This window comes from Halyomorpha halys, unplaced genomic scaffold (genome assembly GCF_000696795.3).
Source record: "Halyomorpha halys isolate HHAL.00 unplaced genomic scaffold, Hhal_1.1 Scaffold529.1, whole genome shotgun sequence".
Taxonomy (NCBI): domain Eukaryota; kingdom Metazoa; phylum Arthropoda; class Insecta; order Hemiptera; family Pentatomidae; genus Halyomorpha; species Halyomorpha halys.
Genome location: NW_027116277.1, coordinates 30,180 through 45,903, shown reverse-complemented (window position 1 = coordinate 45,903; position 15,724 = coordinate 30,180). Strand labels below are relative to the sequence as shown.

The 15,724-nt window shown below is 32.1% G+C and overlaps 1 protein-coding gene across 2 annotated transcripts in view; it reads left to right on the top strand.

The window, feature by feature from the left end:
• The window catches only part of Rhp (rhophilin), a 96,822-nt gene that overhangs the window by 50,964 nt on the left and 30,134 nt on the right, over positions 1-15,724 (top strand). For both annotated transcript variants that reach the window (XM_067053081.1, XM_067053082.1), the window contains exon 3: positions 3,549-3,677. In XM_067053081.1, coding sequence (XP_066909182.1) covers positions 3,549-3,677 — 129 coding nt within the window. The remainder of the gene's footprint in view (positions 1-3,548; positions 3,678-15,724) is intronic.

Here is a 15,724-nt window from a genome sequence, read left to right as displayed (position 1 = left end):
TGTCGCATCATAAAAATTTCTTTTATATTTATTTACTAAAATTATACATGATTTATTTTTTCCTTTTTATCATTTCTTCCCATAAACATATTAATTTTTTTTTCTAGCTTCTAATCGTTCTTTAAAGATGTTTTCCATTATTTCAATTCTACAAATTTTTCTCGCTTTTTTTTCCATCACATATAAAAGTAAATTTAAGTTAAATGTATAAAAATTAAATAACCATTTTAAATATAGAAAAAAAATATATACATACATAAAACCCAACATGGTCGTCCTCATAAATATTTATGATTATTCCAAAAGTCCTAGGAATAATTTTAGTTATGTCTTTATTATAAACAATTTTATTTTGGTGGGATTCATTTTTAATTTGAGCCACTTGATCATCCTAGCACAGGGTTGTCCAACTTACGGCCTGACATACCGTTATGTGCAGCACGCCAGAGTTAATTAGACAAATAAATCAATTTGAAACGCCTTCCTTTTTAAGTAGATTTTATAGTTTAATATTAACAAACTCATACCAATCATCCTGGTTTATAACTTAGTTAAAATAATGTAGAGCTTTATAGTTCTCAAGTTGACCACTGGAGCTCTGGTTCCTGTTAATTAGTAAGGTATTTACTTAAATTCCTGTATTCAATAATAAATATGTGCCATCTGACACCTCTGAACTTGTGAAGAAGTTTGAAGATCCAGAATTTTTATTATAATTAGCTTTTCTAACTGACTTGAACAATCATCTTGAACTCGAATCTTCTTGGGAAAAATATCATGCTGGGTTTCATCAATAAGCTAACAGTAGGCTGTCTCCAGTTTACTGACGAAATCGATAATAAAGATTTTTTATTAATTACTTTACCTTACACACTAAACTTATTGATACTTTAAAGTATTTAATTATTATACGGTCCGCCACCTCATTCAAGTTTTTAATTATGACTCTTTAGGCTTTGTAAGTTGGACAACCCTGATCTAACAACTCTAATACTCATACTCAATATCAGCGTACATATTTATAGAAATGAAGTCAATGAAATGTGCTGATCAAAATATTCAATGTGTCTCGTACAACGAAGTAGTTGTATTAAACCTCAAGAGGAACAAATAAGTTGCTCCGAAGCAAGAAATTTAAGGTTTGTGTTTTTTTAACCAAGTTCCTTTTTTTATTAAAAAGGGAGATGTCCCTAAAAACACTATTTAAATTAGATAATTCGAAATTTAATACTTATATATTTTTTTTTCAAAAAAGTAGGATTTGCCTTTTTTAAAACCGTCTGAGTGGGGGACATTCCAAAAATAGCGAAAAGTTATCTTTTATCTAAAATCATGAATTCCCAATTTTTTATTTATTTTATTTTATTTTTTTATATCAGCCTTCTTATTTCTATATTGGTGGCGAGATCTTCCCCCACCAAGAGCGCAGATACAAAGGGGCGCAAAATTGACCATGAAAAATCCCCTTTTTTTAGGCTGGTTTTAATACTCCTTGAATTTCTAGCACTTATTGCATATTCAAATTGAGCTATAGCTTTAATCATAGTAATTAAGTTGAGATCTGATATAAAAAAAAACTTAGATTAGTGTCTATATACGTAAAACACTTTCTTGGTGTAAATTTTGATTCCTCAATGGTGCCTATGTTTACACAAAAAATAATTTAAAAAAAAAACAGTTTATTTATTCGACTAATAAATATGTAAAATTAAATTTTTAATGCGAGTGTAAAAATTAAATTCCCCATTAAAAAAATATATATAATATGAATTAAGGAAATTTATTTTATAATTATACGAATATCAAGAGATCAAAAAACGTTCCACCAATTTCAGCAATAATTGTTAAACCATAACTATATTACGTATTATTATAATTTTAAGTCAATTTTTAAATGTCACTTTTTTTAAAATTTATTTATAAACCCTCTAGTTATATTAAAAAAGCTGTTTTAAAACTTAGAATAGAATATAAAAACGATTAATATTTTTATTTTGATCATTAAACGCAGTTGTAGTATTGAAAACAAGGTGATATCCTTGAAATCCGTTTCGTACCACTGACCAGCCTAATCTTCTCTGATTGAAGCAGTTGTTCTATTAAGCAATTTGAAGGATATTTTGATAGACCATGAAACGAAAAACTTCCTAAACTCCTTCTCAAGTTTTTTATAACGTAGAGTTTACCTCAAATATAATGTGTGGTGGGAAATTTGATGTAACTGTAATAATAATAATAATAATAATATTGTTTGTTTGTTCTGAGACTGAAACCTTTAGAATTATATTACAGGCGTCAAAAAACAAACAAACACGATATATAAAACAAAAATAGAAGAAATAAAATAAAACCATATATCATATCATAAAACATAAGGTGGCTGACTTCTTATAAGAAAATGAAAAAGAATCAAATACACGTAAACTAAAAATTATAAAAAAGGTACAATTACTGTTAATATGTATATTTTCTATTTTAAACAAAAATCAGAAACATCAAATACAGAAGTTAAACCAACAAAAAATGTAATCATAAAAATTTTAAAAATCCAGTTACAACTTTTAATTGTTATTGTTCGGGAATTGGGTGGACAGAAGGTAGTTGAAGATACGGGATTTGAAGGTTGGAAGGGTATTAGAACAACGAATGAAGGAGGGAATAGAATTCCAATATAAAAATTAAATGGATTTTTTTTTTTTAATTTTATAAATAATAAATACCCTGTTTCGTCTGATATCTGACTTATGGAAAGACGTACAAAAAAATAAAGAAAAATCAGTGTATGTATTGATAAACATATGTTAGAAAATGAGACTGACACTCTAATAGACTTTGATTTTAATGTACGTATATATTCTGGTGAATGGGCGATTCAGATTCTAAGTGAAATTGAATAGTTGTTAAGATATTGTTATACTATTGCAATATTATATTAATATTATTGTAACATACTATTAATATATTATTGAAAATCTGTACGGCTACAACCGATGAAGGATCAGTGGTTCAGTACTTTGTAAGGAAGTTGTTTCTTGATCTGTGGTTGTACAAGGTATCAGGCTCAACCGTGAGATTTTTTCCTATTTAAAATATCCACTTTATGTGGCTGGGTGAACCACAAAGAGCTCCCCGAAACCACAAGGTTGACTCACGGCTACAGTAACACTATGAATAATTATCTGCTATAGCCGGATTCGAACCTGGATCCTTGAAGTTGGTAGCACAGCGCCTTACCAACTGTGCCACCCCACTCTCTTTATTAATATTGAATTATATTACTGCATATACAATATTGTGCTCAAAATACACTTTAAAATAGTTTTAAACTTTTAATGGCTAATTTTCTATTCTATGGTAATTAAACACACTGAGGCAGGAATAAGAGAGAAAGTTTATAAAATTTATTTAATTATTGAATCAAAATCAGTCTTCGAACCGAGGCCCTTCCGTTGGTGGAAAGTATTCGCCAACTTCCCACCTGCCATTCAAGTCCCTAATGGTACAAGTTTATCTTTTGATATAATGTTGATGATATTGTAATGTTTCAGGGCTACTACCAACCGAAAGCTTAGAGAGACAGTTGCTTTAGAGTTGAGCTTCGTCAATTCCAACTTACAACTTTTAAAGGAACAGTTGGCAGAATTGAACAGTTCAGTCGAGCTCTATCAAGGAGAAAGGTAAGCTACTATTTAAAATTTCTTTCTTTTGACTCAATTATTCAAAGGCATATTTAATTGAAAAAAAAATACCGTAAATGTTTAGAAAATAAAACAACCCTATATAAGAAGGAATGAAGACCAACTCAGTGAAGCGGTCCCTCCCCGTTCTTATATCCCCCCGATGAGCGGCTGCTTGGACAATATTGTTACCCTCCCCCTCTTCATACGACTTAGCCCGTTCCCTTTAATACAATATGGCAAAGGAAGGATCAAATTCCTTGTATAGATATTTAGATTTAGGTTTTTAGATAAAAGTATTGTATATATTTTAAATAAAATATTTAGGAGATAAGAAAAAAAATAATGAATCCCAAAGCCAGAGATTCAATACCGAAAAAAACCGGATACTTTTCCAACATACATCCTTCGACAGAACTTCAAAGATGAGACCTAAAATTCTCGGTTAACCCCCTACCATTTATTTTTCGATTTTGCCCCAATTGCGGTTTCAATGGTTTATATAGGTTACGTAATTTCGCTTCGGTTATATAGCTGCCTCAATCGTTCACTGGACTCATTTTTTTTCTGACTAATTTTCCTTTGTAATCATTTATTTTCAAAATGCTGAGCTTACCAAGCCACCTGCAATAACATTAGGGATTATTATGGTTTTTGAAATACTTACTATAGTAACCTTACATCTCCACCTTAAGGTGATTTTACATCAGGTACGACACTGTGTGTATCAGACAATTATTCTGTGAGTGTTTCCTATCCAACTACTTACATACCTACACGTCAGTTGTTAGACAAAGAATATTTTGTCTGACACGTAGCATGCCTGATGGCGCCTGACACTGGCCGACCGTATGGTGGGGTTAACTTCAGAAAATGTCCTCTCCATAAATCACTCTTTATTTGTTCAATGATTTGTGGTATTTTTTAAAAATATGAATGCCAGTCCAAAATCCTTCGTAAAATCTTTAATACTCCTTACGTTGTCACAAAGCATGTCATCCATCAGGACCTCAATGTTCCATATGTTGCCGATTTGGCCAAAACCAGATATCAATCCTTCCATCATAAACTTCCCAACCACCCAAACCCACTTGTTTCTAAACTGGCTTTTCCTTCATTACCTAGTAATCCTCCTAGGCGTCAGAAAAGAAGATGGCCTCGAGATGTTCTCCTCTAGAAATGTTATTATAGTTCTATCAATTGTTAAATTCTCCACATCTTGTCATTTTATCACTTACAGCAAATTTAGTAGTATTTACGATTTTATAAAATGTTTAAGAATGGTTAATATGGCTGATAAAGATTTCCGTATTAGTAGTAGAAAAGGTCGAGTTCGTGAGCCTTATTTTAAATGAGTAGAAGCATGGCAGTCAACCTTCTAGCAGCGCACTCCTTCAGCCGCAAACCACACATATTTCATTTTCTCCACTCATCTCATCTGTCTGAAAAACGAGTACAAATCGCTATTCGTAGGGAATCATCTTCTCGCTGAGATATATAAAGTAGGGTTCAATATTCTGAATGCCGATATTTGACGTCGAGAAATACCTCATGTGGTTATCGCGGATCTGCCTTTTTCGTAACGCTCCACCATGCCCAGACTTGATGCTAAGAACTGGAACTTGGATGAGGCAGATTTCTTCTGACGCACAGAGTAAATCCTGATTTACTCAACCAAACACCCAGTTTGCCTTTCGTGAATTCTGGGAGTTTCTCAATACGATGTCTTCATTATATTAAGTCAGAGCCTTCCAGATACTTATCCCTATAAAATTCCATATCTATATCCATCCGTCATACCAGTACTCTTCCCATCTTCAAATCCCGCTTATTACGTCATTTCCTTGCCACAGCGGTTCTCAAAGTGGGTGCTGTGACACCCTAGGGTGCTCCAACCGTAAGCAAGGGGTGCTGCAAGGTAATGCCACTTTATCAAAATATCACAAAAAGAGAAAAAATAAATTAAAATTGTTCATATATAGTGAGTGCATTTCAGCATCTATTTTGCATTGTTTTTTCGTCTTTTTCTGCATATTTAACTGCTCTGATTATTGTACCTACAGTGCTACGAAATTGTTTTTTAACCAAAGAAGTGTATTGTCGCTGCCTCACCATACAGTTCCAATAGAATTAAAATAGATATTCCATATACCAATATCACTCTTTAATTACATATGTATACAGAGGATAGTTCATAATATCGTAAGTTTATTTTTTCTGTTGAAAGACCTAAACATTACTTTTCTGTTGTTTTTTTTTTTGTTGTTTTCGTTCTTAAGCCCATTAAGTAATTTCGTAGTTTTATTCTAAAGGGATAGACCCAGAATAAATAATGTATTTATTATTATTTTTATGTGTATCAGTGATTTTTTTTTCTAAGTCTTTATTTAGGTTCTACCTTGCGAGAAAAAAAATGTTTTTGGCCGGTTATCACTACTGCTTGTACTAAATCCCGATTGAACAAGTTTCAATTGTAATGTTTGTGTGTCATTAAGAATATTTCGAATATTATTTCGTTTAACAAAAGTAAGCCCAGAAACAATCCATTGTTTCGGAAAAGAATCGATGGACAAGCGATAGTACTTATAAATCGATTCTATAGTGACAATCAACTATCGGACGTTCCTATTTTAGAATGCTCATGTCTAACTTTCCTTAATCAACTTACGTAAAATGTCTTTTTAATGGTATTTTCAATAATTTAAGGTAATGACTTAGTGTTTGGTCAATAAATACAAATTAAAAAAATATATAATAACAGATTAAATAATAAAGTTTTTGAAAATTTATTTATTATTCAATACAACATTGTCTAGCTTAGCTTGAATTAATTAGTTTGGTTGAGTTAGGCTTAATTAATTTACAAGCTATATTGGATAGAACTCATTTGTTTTATAGCACACTTAAGATTCATTGGGTGTATTAAATAATAAAACTTTTGTTACTAATATTCTATTCGGAGTTGCCACTTGCCAACTTTCTTTTTTAATTAGTAATGAAGTGTAATTACAGGCATGAAAGGTAGGAAGGGATAAAAGTCATCTGGGTGCCCTCCAACCTCTGTGCCTCTCACCAATATAAAATATACTATAGCAGTAATTATTCATAATTAATGAAATTGCATATTAAAAATAACCAAGTATATTTCTTAAATATACCATCAATTTATCTGCTTGTTGTCTGAGTGTATTAAATTATTTGTAAGTAAAAGTAATAATTTGGTGCGTTGTGCACACACACTAATTTTACTTATCATACTTCTTTGAGTTGAAATTAATCCTTGATTTTTTCAAAAAGACATCATTATTAATTACGATGTCAATAGTACTCAAAATTATAATTCAATTTATAAGTTAATTGAAAAAAGTACTAATACTATTTTTTCGTGTTTCCAGTACTAAAGAATAAGAATATTGTCATAAATATATAAACACGAAAATAGTGTTTTTCTCCTTTAGTCAATTATCAAACTCTTTAATATTTTATGTACTTATTTTATTTTATTCATTTTTTTTTTTTTGTATGCATTAGTTCAAAATTTTAATTATTTTAGTTTCATTATGTTCATTTTTTTTATCTTTCTGTTTGTATACATTTATAGAAATAATTTATTTTTATGTAATTTTTTTTTCATTTATGTTTTTTTTTTTTTATATTAGTATGAATGTGGACATTTATCAATATTAATTTTGGCCCAACATTGTGGCAAATTGTAGATCTTAATATTTTATTTTGTTTATCTATCTTTTATTACTTCTAAGAATGATAGAATGATAGATATTATTGTATATAAGAATGATAGATATTATTTTAAATAAACAATATTAATGTTCGTTTTGAAAAAGAATTATTTTAAAAGTTTTTCTTTAACCCTTGTCAGACTATTTCAATGAGGTTATTATCAAGCTGAAATTAAAGGCCACTTAATGTTGCATTGATATGACAATTTTAATCATAATTGTTTGGGCCATTTTTTGATAAAATAGAAAAAAAATAAAATTGATGATATAAAGTGAACTTCCCGTAAGTCGATTTTAAGGAAAAAACAAAAAAAAAAGGTAACTACATTAAATTCGTTATTTCAATATCGTTCCTCTCTTTTAGTTTAGCTGTTCACATAAATACACACACACACACATACGAACATTTTGGGAGAATTGGTTGTTTGTACACAGAAGGATCTTAAAACGTGTTTTTCGTTAAAAACGCGTGATTGGAAATCTTTCACGATATCTATACTTCCCTTACAATTACAAGAACAAGCTGTTGAATATTAATTAATGGCTGTGTAGTATTAATTAATTCTGACTCTAATTGAAAATGTGCGATTATTCTACATCAGAAGGGCTCGGCAATGCATGTTTAACTAGGATTATGGTATTCGCCGAAAATCCTCGCAGAATGGAAACTTCAATCCATAGTATATGCGCTTGCGGTCGTGAAGGAGATAGCAAGTCCTACAGGTATTCGCTGTAGGTCCTTGCAGGATGAAAACTCCACTCCGTAGGGTATGCGCTTACAGTTGTATGGGATATGCCAGTCCTACAGGTATTCGCTGCAGGTCCTTGCAGGATGAAAACTCCACTCCGTAGGGTATGCACTTACAGATGTATAGAATATGCCAGTCCTACAGGTATTCGCTGTAGTTCCTAACGAAAGGACAGAAGGTATAGTAAGGATGAGAGATCAAGAAAAGGCAGGAGTGAGATAAAAGTCCAATATAAACTTCCAAAAATAAAATTAAAACAATCTAATCCACTATGTATATTGTTAATTACTGCCCCTTAGCAGGTGTAAACGCCATCGAGAGATGCTACATAGTGTGTTTGGTTTTAATGAATCAGAAGATTTTATTAATTCAAATAATATATTTATGATTATTAAAATATATAACATGGTTATTACATTTGTACAATTAAAGTGGGGCGAGGTATGGGAGCACCCCTAAATCGCGCCGCTGGAAGTTAGGCACAGGGACAATTTCATTATACACATTTTACACTTTTGTTTTATTTTGGTTAGCATATGTTACTATTTTTTATTGTTTGTGGTTTAAACAACTGTATCTAAGTTGATTATTTTTTGTACGGATTGGTTTAATCCTCAGTAATTCTTCTAAAAAAATGTGAACCCCTATTCTACGTAATTGAAAACAATTTTTTGTGTTGATTGAGTGTTAGATTGTGGAGTTTATATAATAAACCAAAGTAGTGCCCCGACGATATTCGGCGAGTTGTCAATGGAGTCAAAGGAAGTAGCATTTGATGTTCTTACGTTGGGTGAGGAAGAGTTTAAGACCCCTGGGTTAATACCGCAACCTATGGAGAAGGCTACAGGGCCAACATCCGAGCGCAGCTCCCAGTATGCTTTAGGGAACGTATCGAAGTTTTTTCTTACAATAGTTTTTGCCCTGTACGGTCTAAAAAGAAGCTTAAAATAGTTTCAGTATTTCATAGCTCAGTTGGATCCCGAACCCATGAGAGAGGCCATAGATTTGGTAAAATATCCCCTGAACCTAGAACCTTACCGAGTGCTCAAAGGGAGGTTAATACACAGTTGATAGTAGGCGAAATCACCGAATATTACACGAACATTAGTTGGGCGACCGGCCACCTTCACGTTTCCAGAGAGACCTCCAGCAGTTAGGTGGGATGCTGGTTACACAGGACCTCCTTAAGTCTATTTGGTTACGTATTCAAGTTGCACTTAATGGACTTAGGCCTGTGAAGAAGGATGACCTAGCGTTTCATTCTAGCAGAAGTAGGATAACCAATCATCGGTAAACGGGTTCGTGCTCACACCAACCACAGAATCCTGGAACAGGTCAGTCATTGGTTTATGAGATGGAAACATCTATTGATTCAGTAGAATTGGGACATTATATAAAAACCAGGGAAGGAAAATGTATTCGCGGACTATAATGGTGAACGCGATAGAAGAAGACAAGGACAGAAGAGAAGGAGGTATGCGACAGTAGTAGAAGTTGTAACGATAGCGCTTCGGACATGGTTTCAATTTTATAGTGTTTCTGATTGCATTGCACCACCTAGATAAATCGATCATGAGTGAATTAGATAATGTTCACACTTGGCCGGAGATGCACTGTACTTCGCATAGCACTTCAACACGTCCGGTCATCCCAAGAACAGGGGAAACGTACAGCAGTTGAATAGCACTCTGCTACCTCCTGAGGGAATATCAGAGAAGGGCTTGGAGTCGGACGTACCAATGTGCAAAGCAATTGCGTTATATAACCACTCTAGCCACTCAGTAACGGGATTTTTACCATTCGAAATTCTTTTTAGGCATCGTGCATATCGAAGGTGCTATAGAGCCACAACTTTGTAAGAGAAGGACATAATTAATAATCGAATAAAGCCAACGAAGTTGTGGGTTAAGGTGCGCGGAAGCCTAACAACTGAGAAGTGCATCAGAGTTGCTCGAAAAACTTAACGTTTCCGCGACACGATGGGTGCGATAAAAATAGGCACCAAGCCTACCGTAAGCTAGGCTCTAATCAGGGTAATAACAACGTAATGACTATTTGGGGTAATTGTAATTCTGGCAAAATACTACTCTACAACAAGGCAACGAAACAGTGGCAAGAAATTTCTTCAATTATTTTGAGTTTTTTTCTATCAATCATTTTCCTTTTATTTATTTATTTATTTTTTTGTTTATTTCTGTTGTCATGTAAGTCATATGTATATTATCTGTGCTAAACTGATCTTCGTCGGAAAAGCGGTTTTCATGATATTTGCCAAAATAATGTTAAGAATGATGATTTCTTGTTTAAAAAAAAAAAATTGGTAAAAATGTTTCTTGGGTACTATTGAACAAATACACAGCGGTTTAAAAGCTCAAATTTTACTCCAACAAATTTATGTTTACTGTTCTTCACACGGTAGATAGTTTCCAAGACATTGGGCGTGGAATTGAAAATTAAACGAAACTTAAGGTTTTTCTTGAATAAAATAAATGTCAGAACAGAGGACAGATCCTCTAGGAGGTCTATTATTTGATTTTTCAATGTCAATTTAAATCCAACAACATATACAATCTCCACGATTTTTCTCGTTTGTTTGTTCTTCTTGGTTTTCTTCGTTTCTTGGGCTATATCCTATTTATCCTACCGTAATTTTTCATTCAAGCGACTCAATGATGGCAGATGCAACCCAAACCTTATTTCTGTGCCCGAACCTTAATATAAAATAAGCTTCTTTTTCGTAACGCACTGTATGATCGGTGTGATACTGAACACTGGGAGTTGTACTTGTGAGTTAGATATACAGCCTAAGAATCCAGTCTTTCTGAGACCGTTAGTGTGAACGCCCTCACTGCAGCAATCTAGAAGTGAAGCTTACTTATCATATATACATCCCTGCAGAGCTCTTTAAAATTTTTTATAAAAATCAACCACCTGTGTGGGATTAGTAATAATTACGTAAAAACTATAGAATTAACGAGGCAATCTCTAATCATCCCTCATCTTGTTTATTCCCTTTGATGATGAAATTTAACATTTATTTCCATCAATGTGTTATAACCGCAAATTTTGACTTATCCTTAGTTATATATTTATCGTTTATACTTGCCCACGCAGCGGAGAAGGGGGTGAGTTAAAGAAAAATAATAAAAAAATAAATATAATCGCAAAAGGGGGGGGGGGAAGACAAAACAATAAAGAATAAATTGCTCCTTTTAGGCGCCACGTTATTTTTTTCTTGGAAATAACGAAAACCCCGAAACAAAATGCCCACAATATAACTGAAATATACCCTTATATAAATAATTATCGAATTATGACCACTGGAGAATACCTTTACATGCACATAACAGAAAACCTAGGGGTGTTACCTCTCTCCTGTTGAATTATCGTAATTTTCCGTGAACAACAAAAAAAACATAAGTAAATTAACAAGTTGAAAGCAGAAAAAGAACAGCAGAACTATATGTACAAAAGTTTAATAATAAGAAGAAATATATGTACACAGAATGAAAAAGGAAAAAAAAAGAATTCTTATCAATTAATAAAAAAAAAAAAAAAAACAATTAAAACTTATAGGTTGACTTAACCTTAACTTAAATGCTTAACCTTAATAACTATATTTACATTATTATCAAACAGAGTATAAAAGTGAATATAAAATAAAAAAACATAATTAAATTAAGTTCAAACCCCACTTCTAGTGTTAATCACCGTTCACAACATAATTTTGAAGAAAAACGAAACACATACGATGACATTTCTCATATGGTGCTATTTCGGTTCAAGCGGTAAAGACAGAGGGCCTTTAAACTATTACCACTTCACATTGAACAATCGTAACGTATTCCAAAATCAATCTGTCACCTTCACAAAAACAAAACCCACTCGTCAGAACATATCGATCGTTTTTATTTCACCATGGCAACCGTAACACCCCTCCCTTTCCTCATAAAAAAAAGGAATGGAAACCTAGTGGACCAAAACAAAAGAAAAAGAATGTTTACACAGTCTTTGTCTCTCCTCGAGGATCTAACTTTAAGTCTTGGACATGCCAATTCCCCGCGCTTACACCAGAACCAAAATCCTCTAGCTCTACTATAATGGGTGATATCACTTTCTTAATCCGACATTTCTTATATTTTGGAGCCAGTTTACTCGAGAAGTACGCAGCGCCGTCTGACTGATGGTGAGTTTTAAACCATACTATTTGTCCCACATGGTAATCGACGTTGGGCGTACATTGTACTGGATTTCATGGATTTATCATAACTTCATCCTTTGTGAGCTTAACGTTCTAAATCCGTGCTTGGAATAATTGTGTAACATTGTTGAGCAAAGATCTTACGATTAAAGCAAGACCCAAAAGCAGCCTTTGGATCAGAGAAACACTTTCAGTGTAATGAAATAGTTCCTTTTCAAGACTTACCACTCACCTTTGGAACATGGAACCATATGTTAATATTTTTGCAATAATTTCACCACTTTTTTTTTTTGTTTTTATTTTATTTTGGAATATTAAAAAATAAATAAACCGCTCCATTCTATCGTCATAGAAAATCTGGATTAAACCCAGATACAGCCTCCTCGTTTACAAAACAATACAAGATCATTACTCTGGAACAGTTGTGATGTTTGTGGACGGCATTCCGTACGAAAAGAAAGAAATTGCAAACATTCCAAAGTCCTGAGAATCGCGGTGTATGCCTACTGTTAGAAACAGCCAACTAGATTGTGAACATGTGGAATCGATAGATGAGTTTATAAAAAAACGGTTTACGAAATTCCACTCCCAGCTACAAGCAATTGAAGTAACTTACAACATTGGAAATCCAACCGCATCCCAAATACTGAATTCAAGGCTGATGCAAGACATCCTATGAGCTATGAGCTCTATATTATTTTATTTTTATTATCATCGTTATTATGTTTTTATTACTACAAGTCAATTATTTATTTTATTAATTCTATAAATATCATTTGTTTTTGTTTGCTATTTTCTCTTTCATTCTTTAATTATTTTTTTTTTTTTTTTATGATTGATATTTATTATTTAATTGGTTACAGCATTGTACATACTCATTATCAACTGGTAAAAAAAAAATAAAAAATAACCATGTATGGTTATTTTTATTTTTATTTTATGGCCCACCAGGCCGATAAGGTGATAAAGAAATTATAAATAAACAACACTTTTCACTAAAGTAATAAGTCATAAAAATTATATAACTATTGTGTATTGGATATACAACACAAGAAAGACTTGATTCTTATGATAATCATTGGAGCTAAACTTTTACCATTCGTGATTCTAAAGTGGTTCTTGAAAAATAACAGAGCTTAGAGTAATAAACATATAGTAATTATTTTTAGATTTAAACCGTGAATTAATTTAATAAATAAATATTCAATAAAAGTTTGGAGGGGGAGGAGTTAAATAGGCAGAAAATTTCTTAAAGATACACTCCGACACCACAAAAGCAGTGAAGTTGAAAAAACATTTTTATGATAAAAAAAAAACACAAATTTTCAATACATTTATTATAAAACATATATAATATAAATATAGAACAATATACGGATAAATAAATAAAACTTATGTATCATTAATGGCTACACCCCTCACTATCTTCACCTCATGTTGAATCTACAGTCCAACAATAAACACATCATCGTGAATTAATTCAGTCATTCTGATTATCTCAATATTCAAAAGGGAATGATGAACACATTTCCTTCAGATTTTTTGGTAAAACAGGGAATATTAAACTACCAGGGTATTTAGTACAAGAGCCAGGAAGAAAAAAAGGCTGTTATTTCACCTCGATGTTTGATAACTTAAATGAAAACTATGTATCATTACTAATCGAAATTGATGAGTATGCCAAGTATATGTAGGGGGAATAAAAAATTGGTGGTTTTTTCAAACGTTTAAAAAAATTATTTTTTCATTTGGAGCTCTATTTCTTTAAAATTGACAATGACGCTAGAAAACCTAAAAGAACATTATTTAAAGTAGAGTAAATTTGGTGAAATATTAGCCCTAATAGAGCTATTTACGTTCAATGGTTCTAGAGATATAGCTTTTTAAAAAGCAACATTTCATAAAAATATACTGAAAGATTAGTAGTTACTAAATTTATTTTGAGAACTCTATATCTCAGGAACTATGTGACGTATGAGTGTCCACCACTCAAATTAAGGTAGTCTAATGTACTATAAAGTAGTCTATGACCTTTACCTTCGTAGGAGACGTACAGATGTCTGCCAGCACTCAAAATAAATGAAATTTAACTTACTATAAAATAGTTTATTACACGTATCTTCGTAGGGGTAGTCATTTTTATGATATTCGCATATGAATATAAATTTGGCTCATGAAAATTTGTCCGAACGATTATAAATCAATTTAGTTTAGCAAATATCATGAAAACTACTTCTACGAAGATAAACATCATAAACTACTTTATAGTCCGTTAAACTAGTTTTAATTTGAGTTGTAATAGACATCTTAACGTCGAATGGTTTTTGAGATAATGATTTCTCAAAATAAATTCTCTAATTACTGATCTTTCAGTACAATCTGTACATTTTTATAAAATGTTCCTTCTTAAAAAGCTAAATCTCGAGATCTATTGAACGTAAATAGCTCTATTAGGGCTCATATTTTAGCAAATTTACTCTACTTTAAATGACTTTCTCTTAGGTTTTTTAGTGTTGTCGGTAGTTTTAAAGATATAGAGCTCCGAATGAAAAATTAATTTTTTTTTAACGTTTTGAAACAGCCGACATTTTTTATTCCCCCTACCTATGCTTGGCAGACTCATCAATTTTGAGTAGTAATTATACATAGTTTTTATTAAAGTAATAAAAAATTGGTGTGAAATAACTGCCCTTTTCCTCCTCTTGGGCTCTTGTACTAATTGTAATGAATGTGTGTGAAGGGCGGGAAAGAGTTACGGGAGACTTCGTTATGTCAGTGGAGCATGTGAAATAAATGAACCCGACCTGGTCAATGCAGCATTGTTTCGTCCTCATTCCCTTCTCTATATCTTAGAAGTAACGACTTGCAAAGTTTAATCTCTCCTCAGTGGCAACAGATTCTTCAATATAAAATATAAATTTGGTCGTCCGTTGTTCTTTAAAATTGAGGATTGATTGAGCAGTGGCGTTGTGTGGGGGGGGGGAGTGGCAAAGGGGCGAAAAAATTCCTAGAGATCCAACCCTACATAAACAGTGAAGTTGAAAACGGCCATTTTAATGAAAAAGAAAATTACAAATTTTCAATAAAATCGCTAATACATCTATTATAAAACATATATAATATAAAAAAAATTTAACAACTAGATGGGGTACCCCCTGTCTGCATAACGGCGGACCTGTTCATTAAATTCTTCTACTTGTTGCTTGGATTATACGGGAATACAAAATAAAATATTACACGGTGATCACTAAAAACGTGTTTATTTTATCAAGGGAATATAATTTAAAAAATACATCTCAAGTTTTATTTTTATTTTATTACATATCACCAATTGTAAAAACGCTAAAAATATAAATT